The sequence below is a fragment of the Megalobrama amblycephala genome, linkage group LG13 (genome assembly GCF_018812025.1).
Source record: "Megalobrama amblycephala isolate DHTTF-2021 linkage group LG13, ASM1881202v1, whole genome shotgun sequence".
Taxonomy (NCBI): Eukaryota; Metazoa; Chordata; class Actinopteri; order Cypriniformes; family Xenocyprididae; genus Megalobrama; species Megalobrama amblycephala.
In genome coordinates, this window is record NC_063056.1 from 36,990,617 (window position 1) to 37,009,304 (window position 18,688).

Below are 18,688 nucleotides of genomic sequence, written 5' to 3' on the forward strand. Positions count from 1 at the left end.
ATAGATAGATAGATAGATAGATAGATAGATAGATAGATAGATAGATAGATAGATAGATAGATAGATAGATAGATAGATAGATAGATAGATAGATAGATAATTATACAATTATATATATATAAAAAAAATTTAGGAAGCACATAGTTGAAGTAAAACACATGGAAATACATGCAAATATTATACTTTATAAATGTCACTTTAATGTGAGCATCCAGCAGTTATATTTATACACCATAACAGTGTCACATGAATAAAACAGGAAGACACTAAAATTACAAAACCATTATTACTGACATTATCACTCAAACACGGAAGTATGTATGTTAGGGCTGGGCAGTATTTTGAATATCCACAACATATTTGCAATTATTTTGCTGGCAGTACAATGACTTTTGGGGTGAAATTATGGTTCCCTTAATGAAAAAATATATATAATGTTTCATTAAAAGAATGCAAAATAATATTGAGATATAATTAGTTATAGCTATATCATCCAGCCCTAATGGAAGCTAAACCTGAGTTAAGTGTTAAGGCATGAAATCAGATTTTTGGCTGTTGAATTACAGCAGCAGTTACTGTCATATCTAATGTGTTTAACCTGGTTAGTAGGATGTGCTGTAAGATTAAGTAAAGATTTGTGCATTCCAGAAGAATCACATGAAACCATAAGACAAAGTTCAATGTACAGCATAATGGCTTCTGTACAACCGGTAGCAAGTAAGAAACTTCCTAGAAAGTTGATTCAGACAGCTGTTTCAGATCCGAGTTCTGATTGGCTAACTGAGCAGCAGGCACTTCCTAATACTGCAGCATTCAGAGGGCAGCGGGAAGCCATTTTGTGCAGTGGCCTCTGTAAATGGACCAGACGTCTGTCCTGAGGTTTGATTATCCAGCGGACTGGGACGAGCAGCAGCATCTGATGGGAATAGTGATGAACACAGCAGCTTTACAGGACAGAAGGCAGAGCCACTTGGAGTGAAGTTCACCTTGTTTCTGTCGGGGCAGGAAAAGATGGGAAAGCCTTGTGTCCGACAAGTGCTATAAGAGAAAAAAAATTACAAAAAAAAAATTATAATATTTATGCAAATACAAATCAGTTTTCATATAATATATCACATAAATTACAATTTTTTTTTTTTTTTAATATCATAAAATTACACACTTTAGAAATTGTCTATAAAATATTTTTTATATTTTAAATTTTTTTAAATAACAAATGACTGGAAAATTCATGTTTTCTTCCACAAACGTGGCATTACTATAGTACCAAATAAAACACGTCTAACAAGTAGAACATGATGCTTTATGTGCTAAACTGAAGCTCACTGAGCAGTTTTACCAGCAAACATCAAGCAAAACCTTATACCAAAAAAAAAAAAAAAAAAAGAAGAAGAAAGATAGGAAGAAAAAAAGCATGCTCTCTGGATGTGTACAATAATATGGTTTTAACCCTCTGGTGCTGCTTGGTTATTTTTGACTGAAAAATTTAGTAAATTTCATCTATTGGAAACGTTTGGTACTGCGACCAAACAAAATCTTACTGAAAGCTAATTTTTTGAGATGTCAACCTCAAATTTGGAACACAACTTTATGATTTAGACTTTGATTTTCTCACAGTTGTAGAGTAAAACATGTTTTGGAAAATGTATATTTCATATAAAAATTGAAAATTGTATTTTTGTGCATTTTTCATAACATTAATGTATTATATAACTTAAATATAATTTTATGACTTTTTTCAAGTTCAATTTTTTTTTTTACTTTATTCACTTCAGCAATAATCTGCCAAGTGTCCTCTTTAAAAAGAGACCAAACTTAAGTCTGTGCTCCAAAGTATTCAAGATATATGACACTTTAAGTTGGAAATTTCATTTTCAGGTCCATGCTCTAACTACTGATTGTAACTACTGCATAAATATAATTTAGAATCCCCTAAAAAAAACACAAAATATTAAATGAAAAACATTATCGAACTAAAATATAGTACAGTCATTTCACTGAAATAAAATAAAACAATTCTGCAGTTTTTGACCGTCACGGGAACAAAGGGTAAAAGCATTTAATGAGAATCCACAGTAGTGCAGTCAATGGTACTCACATGAGGTCTTCAAACACTTTGACTTTCTCACAGCCCTCGGGAGGCTCACGTTTAAACGTATAACTGTTGTTGGGTTTGGGAGAGCTGGAAAACTGAGGCAGAGGTGAACCGTTCCTGTAATCTAAGAGGACAAAATGAAGCAGTTTATTTAAGCAAACCTTCCCTCATAAAAAGTACTGTGCAAGTACCACAGCACAGTGATGGTATCAGATGGCAATACCGTGGTAATTTGTCATATGCCATAGCATAGTGCTGATTGAGTACCATACTAAGTGTTACCTTTCTCACTGTCTGGAGTAGGAGAGCAGCAGTAACAAGGACTGCAGGAGATCTGCATCTCAGCGCTGTGAGCGTGAAGGTCACCGTGATGAAGAGGAGGCACAGGTGCACGGCCACCGTCTCGCACCTCCAAAGCCTAAAAAAAACACCAGGACAAACATGCTATAATTACAAATCAAAGTGTTACAAAGTTGAAATGTTCCACTGAAATCTGTGTGTAGGTGTCCTGGTGTTCCCTATGTTATGGAGGTAAGGAGGTAATACACATTTTTTGGTCCCCATGAGGAAACAAGCTCATAAATCATACATAATGAACATTTTTGAAAATCTAAAATAGCAGAAAGTTTTCTATGATGAGTAGGTTTAGGGGTAGGGTTAGTGTATGGGGAGAAAATATACAGTTTGTACAGTATAAAAACAATTATGTCTATGGAATGTCCCCTATAAAACATGGAAACCCAACACATGTGTGTGTGTGTGTGTGTGTGTGTGTGTGTGTGTGTGTGTGTGTGTGTGTGTGTGTGTGTGTACCTTCTCCTCCTCCCTCCCCCAGTCCTCACAGATGAAGACGCTCTCCAGCTCCTGGTTAATACAGTCACTATTACTGGGCATTCTACATATGAGGGGTCTTGAATGGACCATATTAGATGAAGATGCCGAGAGTCGCTTTGGCTGAAAAACAAAAAGCACATCGTCATTAAACAGACAATTTAGACTAGTAACCTAATTAATGTCTGAAATGCCTCTATAAATATGGGTTAATCTCTCAAAATGGACAGTATCAAATTTCACTACAAAATGTAAAACATAAGAATAAGAAAAACAATTTTTAAAAGATAAAAATAAGACATTAAATTCTAATAAGAAATTAAAATCATGAAATAAAAAAGTTATCACGGTTTCAACAAAAATGCAATAGGAAAAAAATAGACATGATGACGTCGATCTACAGTACCTGGACCTGATTCAGCGGTGTCACTTCTTCTTTCTCCTTGATACTGCGACTGCCCTGCAAACTGCGCTGGAGCTGCTGCCGGAGTTTAGCGATCTAGAAATCACATACTTATCATTAGCAATGGCTGGAAGTAAAGAACATTTGGTGACACAAAATATGAGCTCATGCCATACAGCAGATATATATACACACTACCACTCAAAAGTTTGGGATCGGTAAGATTTTTAATGTTTTTAAAAGAAGTTTCATCTGCTCACCAAGGGTGCATTTACTTAATTAAAAATACAGTAAAAACAGTAATATTGTGAAATATTATTACAATTTAAAATAACTGTTTTCTATTTGAATATATTTCACAAAGTAATTTATTCCTGTGATCAAAGCTGAATTTTCAGCATCGTTAATCCAGTCTTCAGTGTCACATGATCCTTCAGAAATCATTCTAATATGCTGATTTGATGCTCAAGAAACATTTGTTGTTTACAATTGTACAAAATATTTGTGTACAATATTTTTTTTTTTCAGGATTCTTTGATGAATAGAAAGTTCAAAAGAACAGCATTTATTTGAAATCTAATCTTTTGTAACATTATAAATGTCTTTACTGCCACTTTTGATTGATTAAATGCATCCTTGCTGAATAAAAGTATTCATTTCTTTAATTTATTTTCAAAAAAATAAAAATAAAAATTCTTACTGACCCCAAACTTTTGAACGGTAGTGTATAATGCTACAGAAGCTTTGTATTTCAGATAAATGCTGTTCTTTTGAACTTTCTATTCATCAAGGAATCCTGAAAAAAAAAGTACACAACTGTTTTCAACATTGATAATAATAATAACAAATATTTCTTGAGGAACTAATCATCATATTAGAATGATTTCTGGAGGATCATGTGACACTGAAGACTGGAGTAACGATGCTGAAAAATCAGCTTTGCATCATAGGAATAAATTACTTTGTAAAGTATATTCAAATAGAAAACAGTTATTTTAAATTGTAATAATATTTCACAATATTACTGTTTTTTACTGTATTTTTAATTAAATAAATGTAGCCTTGGTGAGCAGACAAAACTTCTTTTAAAAACATTAAAAATCCGATCCCAAACTTTTGAGCGGTAGTGTGCACATATATATATATATATATATATAAACTGGAATAAGTCCAGGAGATCACACTAAATACTGATTTTTGCTTAAAGAAGCCATTTTGTTCTGATTTTTATTTTATTTTTTATTTTTACATTTTTTGTACATATTTCCTGTATTTTCTGTTTGTATCTTAACAAATAAATATGGGTGGTCATTAAAACATTTATAAAACAACAAAGCTAGTGGTGGCTTAAGGCCTTCTGCACAGTATTATATATGAAACCACACAGCTTTCATTGCTAATTGATGTTTCTGAATAGATGTTTGTTATGTTGCCACATCTTGGGATTCCTAAACTGACTTTGCAAGTGTACGAGAGCCAATACTGGCAAGTTAAGACACAATGTGTGGGTAAGTTTAAGAATAATTATGGGAAAAGAGGCCAATTATACGCCCAAAGTATGTCTATAAACACACTACCACCCATCATAACCCAGTGGTTACAATGGTGATGTGCACACAGCAATAGAATATGAGTATTTGACTTCTTTATATGGCTGTATTCACACAGTTTATGGGAGTGACGACTGCATTCTATCACCAAACTCACACCTGTACATTTTTGCGACTCTGCAAACGCCTGCTGTGTGTGAACTGAACTGGCCAACTAGCTGTCTGTCACGTAATTCGGTGCGAAAGAAACACTCTGCGCTGCACTCGAGCATGTCTCGTGTGGCATTTTCATGTGTGGTTTCTTACAAAGACGGAGATATGAGCCGTGTGTTATGTCAAGGTTTCAGATTCAGTCTCTTTCTTCCATTGGAGCTGCATACTTGTGTGGTCTGTGTATGACTCAAATGCTCGTTCTCCACACAGGGATAAAAGCTTTAAAGATTTAACTGATGAAATTGCACTGTGTCGACTGTAATAATAATTTCCAGATTTATGGATGTCTTTGGTATTTACTTTGATCACTGTCACTATGGTTAACAGGTGATATTAATGGCAAGTGTGATAATAGAATACGGGATAGTGAATTTTGAGCTGCTGCGTGAACAGAATATTTCCAGAATCAGATCTGGAAGTAAATGCTGTTGTCATTTGCAAACAGTGTAAGTATAGACATAGCAATGCAAGTGGTTTGCCATTGATTGGAGTTGCACACAGAACTGCATACGCAAATTGGTTGGAACAACTTAAATTATTATTGTAAATTGACTTTTCATTAACTTCGGTAGGCTGTGCAACAAAGGAATTGTAAATGACTCCACGTTTTCTGCAAGAAACTGATCTCTAGCGATGTCGTTGAGTTTTTAATGATCATATGCTGGGAGAGAAACATGGCGAGCCACATGATTTGTCAAAGAGCCATGTCTCGTGAGCCATAGGTTCCCGATCACAGATTTAGGCTGTGTTCACACATGTAGTTCAGTTCTTTTGATCCGGATCAAAACAGGAAATTTTGGTACATTTGGTCCTGGTTCACTTAGCGGTTCACACTGTCATTTTTAACACCGAATCTAAAGATACAAAACAAAAAAAGGCTTTTATGATTTATATTTTGGGATGTACAGAACTTAATGAACATCCAATGCTGTTCGCTGGGATAAATGCGCTCGTTGTATGTACATAAGCAAAGTATGATGGTATTTTTACCAGCTGAGAATTCACAAAGAGTTTATAAAATGTGTTAAGGAGTCAAAACAGTGCCAGAAATTCCTCCGTTACACACAAACGAAGATCTGCTGAAAGGAGCCAACGTTTGTGAAACATGTACCAAAGTGTAATGGGCAAAGTAGCCCCCATGACAATAAGAACTAGCTACACTTGAGCATTTTGTCCTTTTTAGGATCACATCTTGTGATATCACGTCCTGTTTTTGGCTTGTTTACATGTCTTTAGTCCGTGTTGCTTTCATATTTCAGTCGAACTGCACCAGAGTTTGTTTGGAAGCGGACAGAGATTCATCTTTTCAGTGGTCTCAGATCCGCTTCTTTGGTGCACACCAGGGTTCGGATGGCAGTGTTTACACTTATTCAAATGAACCACACTAACAGAACAATCACACCAGGGTTCATTTTAATCAAACCAAACCTGCCAAGTGTGAACACACCCTGAAAGGCATTTTTCAAGTGTAAAAACTGTCTATATGTAAGTAATTTCATGCATACCTCTATGAGATGGTCAGCGCTGCCCCACGATGCCGAGCGCTTGTGTACGTTAACCTCTCCTCCGTCCTCAGTCCAAAATCCAGGCGTCTGCAATAAACAATTAAAATATGGTCTCTGTGTAACTGCTGGCTAAATTACCATGCTGACTTTAACATATATCCTATACAGAAAATATTCTTGAAATCATGTGACCTAGATATGTAAATTTTTCATAAAACAACAGGATGTTTGTGGTTGGCAAACAACACATGTGTCGCTATGACCAAAACCACAACAAAGAGATGAACAAACAAACAGCCACAAATAATGGACAACAAGCACTACAAATAGGTGCATCTTTTTCCAGAGACTCATTTTCAAATGAACCTACACGTGTCGTGTTACGACTTGAACTTCCAGGCTGTCTTGAATGTGTTTTGTTTTGTGGTGCCAGCTGATAAACTTCTCAGAAAGTCTGAGAAAGGTAAGGTGAAGGGTGAAGGAATATTTATGAATGTTTCAACTTTTTTGTTCCATATAATAAAAGTCAGTGAGGCTCAAAAACAACATTGGAAAAAACAAAACAAAACAAAAGAAAGCAAGTCATACTGGTTTGGAATGGCTTTGGCATACTTTTAAAAAGATTTCTTATTATGGAAATAATATACTTGAAAAGAATATCTTTCAATGCAATGTTTTCAGACACTTAATTGCATGTTATTTTCAAATGAATGAAAATGTATTATAGTTGAAATTTATATAAAAGTTGAACTTAAGAGTGCTTTTATTGACCCACTTAAGTAGGACTTACTTATTTTATAATTACTTCTATTGTGTTTGAAAATAATTGTATGTAATGCATTTAAATATATTTGTAATTACACATTTGTACGGAAGAGGATTAGGGCAAAGCAATAATAAAAAAATAAAACCATCTCGAGATTAAAGTTGTTATATTTCGAGAAAAAACTCGTTAAATTTCGAGAAAAAAGTCAAGATAAAATGTTGAGAATAAGCTCGTTAAATTACGAGAAAAAATTTGTTAAATTACGAAAACAAATTTGTTAAATTATGAGAAAAATGTTAAATTTCGAGAAAAAAGTTGAGATAAAATGTTGAGAAACTCATTAAATTATGAGAATAAAGACACTCAATTACGAGAATAAAGTCATTAAATTACGAGAAAAAAGTCGTTAAATTATGAGAACAAATTCGTAATTTAACGAATTTGTTCTCGTAATTTAATGACTTTTTTCTCATAATTTAATGAGTTTCTCAACATTTTATCTCGAAATTTAACAACATTTTTCTCATAATTTAACGAATTTGTTCTCGTAATTTAACAACTTTTTTCTCGTAATTTAATGACTTTATTCTCAACATTTTATCTCGACTTTTTTCTCGAAATTTAACAAGTTTTTTTCTCGTAATTTAACGAGTTCATTCTCAACATTTTATCTCGACTTTTTTCTCGTAATTGAAGGAGTTTATTCTCAACATTTTATCTCGACTTTTTTCTCGAAATTTAACAAGTTTTTTTCTCGTAATTTAACGAGTTCATTCTCAACATTTTATCTCGACTTTTTTCTCGTAATTTAACGAGTTTATTCTCAACATTTTATCTCGACTTTTTTCTCGAAATTTAATGAGTTTTTTCTCGTAATTTAATGAGTTTTTTCTTGTAATTTAACAAGTTTATTCTCAACATTTTATCTCGACTTTTTTCTCGAAATTTAATGAGTTTTTTCTCATAATTTAATGAGTTTTTTCTCGTAATTTAACAAGTTTATTCTCAACATTTTATCTCGACTTTTTTCTCGAAATTTAATGAGTTTTTTCTCGTAATTTAACAAGTTTATTCTCAACATTTTATCTCGACTTTTTTCTCGTAATTTAATGAGTTTTTTCTCGTAATTTAACGAGTTTATTCTCAACATTTTATCTCGACCGGTCAAGCGTATGTGGGGTAACGCAGCGCTGTTTATCATATTACATACATTTGTGTGTTAAAAGTTGTTATAGTGCTACTCTGCGTTCGCTCGGCGACTGCTATGAGACACTTGTTGCACACTGCAGTAAGCTAGATCGATATTAGGCATGGTAAACCATGGCACTCACGGTAAATCAAGAAAATGAGATTTAAACAATATACTATGTTGAGCTATATAACATGATTCGTTTTCTGTCGATGAATGTATCCAAACAGTTGCTCGCCTGTCTAATAAAACACACAATATATTAAAGCGAGGGTAACGCGGGTATGATGTCATTGATAGGCGACGCACGGACATGGTCCGTGTGCTGGTTAAAATTGCTTATTTTCTGGATTTAAACATTCTTGGAAACATTTGGGATAATGTAAATACAACAATATATATAACAATGTTCTAGTGGTTTTTGGATATTTTAATGCAAAAAACTTACATATTGTGCCTTTAAGTGCGTTAAAAAACAGTCATGAAAGTTATCTATAAGTACAGTTTTTAAAAATATACTTTGAAGTACACTACAAGTGAGCATTCAATACATTTAAGCATACTTCTTTTTCACAAAGGGAGGGTGAGTAAATGATGGCAGAATTTTAATTTTTTGGGTGAATGATCCATTTCAGGAAGCAAACGGGGTCAATTCTGATTTCATGTTGACCAAGAAAACAGTCCACGAGAAGTTTTTAAACACTAATCATTAATTCACCAAGTGCTTTAAACAAAGGCAAAAGCTGCTACTGTCAACAAAGAGCCTCGGCATGGTTCTGCGGCGTGAAGAGAGATGTTGAGAGAAACGGGATGATTTTGACATTCCCGGCCGCTCTGGGAGCGCGAGGCCTCCGCGAGCCGGATCAGACATTAGCATATGTATGGATCTCACTGCAGGCAGCTCAGCGCAGGCACACAAAGAGCTGTCGGAGAGCGCCAGGTGGTGCAGAGACACACAGCCATGTGCTCTCAACCCTTAGGTAGCGTGTGCACACACCTACACACAAATACACACAGAGCGACAGGTGCAAACTGCTGCACCTCCAGAAAGAATTCACTCCACACAACGCCAGAGAGAACTTTCTATGGCGACAGACTGCCACGAAGCATCGGGCCTTTGTGACGGTTTTGTTTTAGGGGAGGAGAGGGGTCTCGGCGGAGCTAAACCACTGAGCTCTCAAAGACTTCATGATACTAATGAATAAAGGAAACAAAACAGGGTAAGAATAAACCTTGTTACCCACAGATGACTATATTGACCAGTCAAAAACAGCACGAGCAAAACCACTCTTCAATAGACAGTGGCTCTGAGAGGTATTTGGACACTTAAAGTCAAAATAACAATAAAATGTACTTTCTTAATAGACGTTTCTGGTCTTAAGGCCCATTTGCACCAAGGACAATTTAACAATAAAGATAAAGTTCTAAAAATCATTTTAAATATAAAAGAACTGCAGGTTCCATACCACAACTATAACAACAACAGCACAGAGAAAGAACGATTTTTTCCAGCTGATGAACGAAAAAACATTGACAGCCAATCAGAATCCATCTTGCTTTCAGAGCTCGAAAATTTAAAGTGACGATCGACAAAACTGCAGTGTGCGCTTAGAATAAATAAAACTATATCTTGCGACACTAAGATAGTTAGCGTTATCTTTACAGTTATAGTTCTTGGTGTGAAACGCCTTTATTGTGAATTATTTATTGGTGCACATTGTTTTAAATATTACAAAAAATGGTATTCGGTGCAAATTTAATAATTTGTGTTGCCTCTACAGTGACTGACAGTTGATTACTTTTCCATTTTGTTGAATGTCAAAGAATGAATGTATTGAAATTGCCTCTATTAATAAATATATTTCTCCCTGCAAATGTAAATGTAAATACTATGTTAACATTATAATAAGTTTATAGGACAATTGATAGTATTGATAGAATATATCTGGCACCAAGATATTAACAGCAGATCCTTCAAGTCCTGTAGGTTGCGAGGTGGAGTCGCCGTGGATTGAACTTGTTGGTCCAGCACATCCCACAGATGCTCGACTGGACTGAGATCTAGCCAAGAACTCCTCTTCATGTTCCTCAAAACCATTCCTGAACAATGTGTGCAGTGTGGCAGGGTGCATTATCCTGCTGAAAGAAGCAACTTCCACCAGGGAACTCCATTGAAGTGGTGTACCTGGTCTGCAACAATCTTTAGGTAGGTGGCACGTGTCAAATTTACATACATGAATGGCTGGACCCAGGGTTTCCCAGCAGAACATTGCCCAGAGCATCACAGTGCCTGCACCAGCTTGTCGTCATCCCACAGTGGATCCTGTTGCATCACTTTCCCAGGTAAACGGCTCACACATACATGCCCGCCCAGGTGATGTAAAAGAAAACGGGACTCAAAGGACCAGGCGACCTTCTGCCACTGCTTCAAGGTCCAGTTCTGAAGCTTGCATGCCCATTGTAGGTGCTTTCGATGGTTGACAGAGTTTATCATAGGCACTCTGATTGGTCAGCGGCTACACAGCCCCATAAGCAGCAGAGTACGATGCACTGTGTGCTGTGACACATTCCTCCAATTACCATCATTAAGATTTTGTGTGCACAGTAGACCTTTTGTTGGCTTGGACCAGACTGGGTAGCCTTCATTGCCCTCGTGCATCGATGAGCCTTGGGCGCCCAAAAGCGTGTTGCTGGTTTGTGGTTTGTCCCTCCTCAGACCACTAAATTCCCACCACTGCTGACCAGGTGCAACCCTCAAGCCTTGTCGTTTCAGAGATACACTGACCAGTCGCCTTGCCATAACAGTTTGTCCATTATCAAAGTCTCTCAGATCAAGTCAAGTCAAGTCACCTTTATTTATATAGCGCTTTTCACAATGTAGATTTACATTGATAACTGGTACATAATTTTGGCTGCACAGATCTTTATTCCTGCCCATTTCTCCTGCAACCAACACGAGGACTGATTGTTTGCTTACCATCTAATCTACCTATATGTGGCCTTGTTAGGAAATGATCGACGATATTCGCTTCACCTGTGACCGGTCAGAACGTTTTGGCTCATCAGTGTGTATTCAAAACTAGTTTTGGGTCACTTTGTGTTTGTAAAACAATAGTATGACATTAGTATAATTATGTCACCAAGCAAAAATGATGAAAAAAGTAGTTCAGAGAAAAAGCCCTTGTATCAATTATATTATAATGATATGTTGTTATCTAATGTAATGACATTCAGACATCTTAGTGTACGTTTTATGTTAAAGTGAGATGAATCATTATGAACATGAGTCATCGGTGCACAATATTCCAAAAAATACACAAATTGTCTTTGTAATCTTTCATTAAAAAACTGACTGATTTGCACCATCTCTGCAATGACTTTCCTTTTCCATTTGTCATTGGGCTCTTTGATTTTTCAACTCTCCTAACCACCTGGCTCCATTTTGTTATATAACGTCCACTTTTTTCAAATGAATCCTGATGAATTCCCGATGGATAAAATCAGCATGTTTTCTTGTTTAATATCCTGTTTAATTTGGAAATACATCTGATTATGGATGTGAAATTGGCTGTGAACACCATTTCATGCTGACTTCAACATACAACATGTAAATATCACTTTTCTAGCAAAAAATAGGCTGCATATCAATGGTTTGCAGATGCAACTTGTTTGATATTTGTCAAGTCAAGTCACCCTTATTTATATAGCGCTTTTTACAATGTAGATTGTGTCAAAGCAGCTTTACATTGATAACTGGTATATTATTTTGGCTGCACAGCAGCTCTTAAAGAATAGTGTCAATGCAGGCAGATCAAAGCACTGTTGAATATCAAATGTCAAGTCAAATGTCAAGTGTCCCCAACTAAGCAAGCCAAAGGCGACAGCGGCAAGGAACCCAAACTCCAACAGGTGACATCAGGTGGCAAATAGTTGTGAAAATGGACAAAACCTTGGGAGAAACCAGTTTTTTTTGTTGTCTAATGCAATAGTTTTCAGGCATTGTAAGTGTCCATTTATTTTAGGGGTTACTATAATGTAAAGCAAATTGCATGTAACATTGACTAACCTGTGTGGCTTTATCACTCATGCAGGACGGCTGGGGTTGGTACGGCTCTCGCGGCCACTGTCCAATCAGGTACTGCTCAGGCAGCTTGTCCAATGAGGGCGGCTGTCGACTGGCTGATCGTGCTTGTGAGAAAAGACAGAGGTGTTTTTGATTATGTATTCAGTGGACAGTGCCATAAGACATTACTGCACAACAGTGATAGAGAGGAAGTTGGTGGGTGTCACTGGAAACTGATGAGCATTTGCCTACAATGTCATAACGGTACTGAAACAGAACAAAAACAGACTGTATTTATGATGGAAAGGAAGTAACAGAAACTTGATATTTACATTTTCTGAAGAAAATTTGACTAGTGTTGACCATGCAAAATTTGCTTGCTTGCACTTGCTAGTGTTTTCGTACAGGCCTAAAAGATATTCTGATTTCTAGATATGGCTCTGGTCCCTCCTTCAGTGTAAGTCTATGGGAATTATTATTATTTATTTTTTTTACCCATTTTATGGTCCATTAGCCAAAAATCTGTCTGATTCTATGGCGCAAACATAAATTAAACTATAGTTGCAGAATGAGTTTAATAAACAAAACTTATAATAAACATAATAACGTAATAATAATATAAATATTATAAAATTATAATTAACATTTTTATTATTTTGTTATTAAATATGATTAATGTAAAGAATATCATACACAGTGTTGGGGAAAGTTACTTTTAAAAGTAATGCATTACAATATTGCGTTACTCACTGAAAAAGTAACTAGTTGGTTTACTTAGTTACTTTTTATGAAAAGTATTGGTTAATAAAGTGAGATTAAATACATAAAGTATATTTGTGTAATTTAATATATCTAATTATTAAAGGTTTGTGTAAAATTCTGAGATTGCATTTCACTTTTTTAACGATTCTCTCAACATGGGGACAGGAGAGCTGGCAGTCAATAAATGTGAAAAAGTAACTTGCGTTACTTATTTGAAAAAGTACCTTAGATATTTTGTTGTAAATTGAAAAAGTAATGCGTTACTTTACTAGTTACTTGAAAAAAGTAATCTGATTATGTATCTCAAGTTACTTGTAATGCGTTACACCAACACTGATTATACATATACATATACAGAACTGAATACACTTAACACTGTCAATTAATTACTTTATTTATCACTTTTTTGTATAAAAATTGTCATGCACATATTACATTTATACTAGTGGGTGCAGGACACTATAGTTCATTTATGTAAGTGAGGATAGCAAAATAAAGTAAACTGTGACATATTATACCCAAAAATTCTTCATACAGTGGACTACCAGTAAAACTGATAAAAAAATTTTGGAACCAAACATTATTCAGACACTTTGACCCGACCATGTTTTGCTTAAGTGCTATCTGACATAATTAAGATTAATGTTTAACTCTGAGATCTTCTCATATTTTATTACCATTTTTTTTAAACTATAGTGAATAAACTGAATGAAATGAAAGGTGTCTGAATACATTTTGGTTTGACTGTGTGTATATATATATATATATTAGTATTTTCTATTCTTTATATTATTATATTATATATTTTTTGTATGGATGAATAACCTGCAACATTTACCAAAATTTTGAGGATTTCTGGATCCCAACAATACAATGCTCATATATATAATGTATAATATATAAATGATTGTTCTCACATAAAAGTTTACACTGAGGACACTCAGGAGGAAATGAAACAAAGTGAAACTGCTCACAGTGAAACCCACATGCATGTAGACACATGCACCAACAGCTGAAATTCAAAACAACCCGCTTGCATGCAGCCCACAGAGCGATTCCTGCGTATGTTTGCTCTCTGCTCCAGCTCTGCAAACACAAATGTCAAAGCCTATGCAAAAGAGCCAACAAAATGGCACTGTCAGTTTACCCTCTGCTCATTGTTTTACAACAATGTACAGAAAGAAAACAACATCGCAAGCAAAACTCACGAGAAGACGTGTCGTGGCACGGCTGGTTACAGTACAGGCCTCAAACACTGAAGCGTTCTGAATGATAACATCAGCTATGAAACATTTTCAGCCCAGTACACACACCTTTTCTCAATGCACTTGTTGGGGGACGGCTACACTACATTCACTTGCAGATTGCAGCGAGGCAGCTGCAAGGTCTTTGTGTGGAAGAGAAGCATTTCAAATGCAAATCTACACAAGCATCAGGCACTCCACGAGGACGGGAGATAGAGAGCTGTCGGACTTAATAAGTACAGCCTGCCAGGCCAGAACGGTTAAGACAATAGTAGTTTACTCGTATAAGAACGGGACGTCAAAATGAGATTGAATGTCAGAACGTTGTTTTTGAAATACAAGCAGATATGGCCAGAATATGTTACAAGCAGATAAGCTCAGAATGGAATTCTAGCTTACTAACTACTGTGTACTAGCAACTATTAGTATATATGTACTGTAAAACACAAAGCAATGATAAATGTTTCAAGGAATAGTGTGCAACATTGTTGTCACATGATGTTTCATGTTTAATTCAGCGAGGTGATGTGGAGTTATTATCTTGGGACAAAAAACATCAATTTTGTTAAATAAAAAAAAGATATGTACATTTGTCATACTGATCAAATAAGAAACCAAAAAACAGATCAGCTGTAAAAGTCAAGATTGAAGTCGCTTCCTGTTCAGCCATCATACTAGAAACGGAAGGTCAAGCTAAGAACATTGCATTATGGGATACAGAATTCCTATACATTTCGGCAGACATTGTAGGTTATTTGGGTATTTCGTCCATACAAAAAATAGTGTGCATATTGTATATACTGCATACCAGAGCAGTATGTTATTATGCTTTTCCCAACATAGCAAATGTGACAAGACGTGCCCGTCACTTGAGGAAACATGTTCAGAGGTGCATTATGGGTAATGTGCCATCAGCTGTTTATTATTGAAAAATAAACCATTATCGCAAAATAAAACTTTTTTACAGACCACAGTTTTTATGTATCTGCATTAGCACCCAACCAGAATATTGATTTATTGTGTGATAATAGTCATCATATAATATCCCACTTATTTATATAGCTACTTGTCAAATTAAACAAATAAATGGACATGAAATATTGATGATACAAAAAAATGAAAATTAAACAGGTGTGTAGGAAAATGATTGACTGGGATGATCATTTGTGCAGTTTAGTGTCATTATTATGAAAATACATCAATGCTGAAGGCCACAATTATGAGGAGTAAAATGAAATTAAAATATATGATACTTCACAAAATGGTGTGATAAAGTGGTCCGCTATAATCATTTTATATAATTCTGAACTACCCAGAATTTGTGGCTGGATGATAAAAACATGAACTTGAAATACAAGAATTACCATAAAACGTTAAAAGAAAAGAAAAAAAAAACACTACATTAATAACACACACATCTTGTTGTGGAGGTCCTGAGATCTGTGATGACCACAGAAATGTGGCGTTGGTCTGGGTCTCAAGTGCTCTAATCTTGGTCTGGATCTGGGTCTCAGTGTGTCTTACTGGGTCTGGGCAGTGTTGCCAACTGCTTTCAATTGAAAGTAGCTAAAACTAGTGGCTAAATGTCACTAGATTACATCATAATGGCAAATGCATTGATCTATATAAATGTGAATGTAGATCAGTGGGCAAAATAAGAATCTAGATAAAGAAGTTGCTAGATTTGTCCCTAAACTTTTGAAAAAAAAGTCTCAAAAGGGGCGGTGAAGTCAATAAATCTAGTGACAAAATCCCTAAATTGGCAACACTGGGTCTGGATCTTATTTTGCATGAACACAATGGCTTTAATTTTTTTCTGATCATTCATTATTTTCTTTGTAGGATTTTAAAGACGGGCTACATTTTATTTACACAAAGACTATAATAAACAACAAAGCTGTTTTATTCGGTGATTTAAACCCATTTGCACTTATAACAGACATTTTCAGTAAATATAAAATCTGAGGGAGGAAAGCATCTTCAAAAAATATCCAATGTGGACGATTTGGATGAGGTTAAAGGGTTAGATCACCCAAAAAAAAAGGGAATTTCTGTCATTAATTACTCGCCCTCATGTCAAATGAAGATCATTTTGATGAATTTCGAGAGGTTATTTATCTCCCATAGTAAGCAACAAAATGACCACATTCAAGGTCCAGAAAAGTAATAAAGACATTGTTAAAATAGTCAACGTGACTACAGTGGTTCAACCTTAATGTCATGAAGCGACGAGAAAACTTTAACAAAAAACGACTTTATTCAATAATTTCTTCTCTACTCTGTCAGTCTCCTACGCAGTTGATGCAGTGCAGCGCTTGTGTTTATGTCTGAATGCCGGCTCTTCAATCTAAACTGCGTAGGAGAATGACAGGATAGAGAGGAAAGTGTTGAATAAAGTTGTTATTTTTGTTTTCGCGTTTTGCGTCGCTTCATAACATTAGGGTTGAACCACTGTAGTCACGTTGACTATTTTAATGATGTCTTTACTACTTTTCTGGACCTTGAATGTGGTCAATTTGTTGCTTTCTGTGGGAGATAAAAAACCTTTCAGAGTTCATCAAAAATATCTTCATTTGTGGTCCAACGAAGGTCTTGCGGGTTTGGAATGACATGAGGGTGAATAATTACTGACAGAAATTTCATTTTTAGGTGAACTATCCCTTTAATTCAAGCTCATGTTAAATATGAGTGAATTATAGATCACATGCAAAGGGTTTAAGAACAAATAAACTCATTAACTGAAAGATAACTCCTCATTTGTTAACATTACTTAACTACATTAGTTAACATGAACAATGAATAATACTTCTACAGCCTTTATTAAAATTAGATAATGATCATTTAAATATTTACTTAAACATTTTAATGTCAAATGTTGTATCTGTTGACATTAGTTATTACACTCTGAACTAACATGAACATATAATAAATGCTGTAACATAGACTACATTGTTCAAGCATTAACTAATGTTAACAAATGAAAACTTATTGTAAAGCGTTACAAACTAAAGTCAAAAGAGGATAAACCTAAAATGCATTATGCATTTACAAAATAAGATATTGCTCTTACAGTTTTCAAAACTTTCAAAAATAAAACTTACCTTTCCCTGCTGTTATAAAGTGATTCTCTGATGGGATCCTGATGGGCTTAGTGATCTGCTTCATATTTACAGCATGTGATGATGATGATGATGATGATGATGAAGGAGTTCTGCTATGTCTTGAAGAGAAGAATGAAGGAGATCTCTCATCACTCCATCTCAGAGGGACACTGGCAGAGACAGGCTGAAGTCTAGAGTTACTATTGCTCTTGGTGCGTAAATGTGCACGAGACACAATAAACTCCAGAACGAGAACTGAAAACGCGTTCATGCGAAAAGCTGGGCTATTTTAAAACTTTGCTTCCTCTTAATCTATTGTGCGCGTACTAGCTTGTCATTCCCTGTAAAACTCTGAATCAAAGTGGACACAAAGTTCAGAAGCAGGACTAAACTCTAATTTGTGCTCCTGCGCTGACAGATGTTGCAGTAAAGGCAGTGGGCGGGTGGAAGACGCGTGCGTGCTGCATCTGATTGGAGCAGAGACCAGCGCTGTTCGATCATTATAGCCTTTTACGTTCCTTCTTACTGCAAAGGTCCAATGAGATTACCGCATTTCACACGGGGGCGGGGTTAAGCGTTGCATGGAAAATTAAGCACTCTGCTTTGGAGATGTGGAATGTTTTTTTGTTGCCTCATTTTCTGAACAGAGAAAGTGTAGGAGTCTTGTTTACATTCTGGGAATCATTACTTGAGAATGAGATATCTAGAGATGATCTTAAAGGAATTGTTTCATTATTTACTCTTTATTTACTCAAACTCATGCTGTTCCAAACCCTATGCTGATATTTTCCATTGAATCTGTTCAGCTCCAAAAATGACAAAAACCTCATGAAAGTACACGAGGATGAATTTATTGAATGTAAATTGAGAGAGAAAATGTTAATCATTTTTAACCGAACACCTCTTCCTTAAGTCAAATCTCATTTGAGTTCTTGTTCAGACTCAAAGCAGCAATGGGTTTGATGC

The 18,688-nt window shown here is 35.4% G+C and overlaps 1 protein-coding gene across 1 annotated transcript; it reads right to left on the bottom strand.

Moving 5' to 3' along the window:
• Positions 1 to 177: 177 nt before the first annotated feature.
• On the bottom strand, positions 178 to 18,185 carry LOC125244017 (glucocorticoid-induced transcript 1 protein). The gene is made up of 8 exons (XM_048153928.1): positions 17,723 to 18,185; positions 12,619 to 12,740; positions 6,598 to 6,684; positions 3,333 to 3,425; positions 2,909 to 3,049; positions 2,378 to 2,513; positions 2,099 to 2,219; positions 178 to 1,038 (listed from the first exon to the last, which is right to left on the bottom strand). The coding sequence occupies exons 1-8, from the start codon at positions 17,991 to 17,993 to the stop codon at positions 777 to 779; spliced, it is 1,233 nt and encodes a 410-aa protein (XP_048009885.1). The 5' UTR covers positions 17,994 to 18,185; the 3' UTR covers positions 178 to 776.
• Positions 18,186 to 18,688: the final 503 nt, after the last annotated feature.

Bases quoted from the DNA above. Each gene is read 5' to 3' on its own strand.
- LOC125244017 (XM_048153928.1), bottom strand. From the start codon at position 17,993: ATGAACGCGTTTTCAGTTCTCGTTCTGGAGTTTATTGTGTCTCGTGCA. The intron at 2,220-2,377 runs GTAACACTTAGT...TTGTCCTCTTAG, and splicing joins TACTCCAGACAGTGAGAAAG to ATTACAGGAACGGTTCACCT. The intron at 1,039-2,098 runs GTGAGTACCATT...TTTCTCTTATAG, and splicing joins AAAGTGTTTGAAGACCTCAT to CACTTGTCGGACACAAGGCT.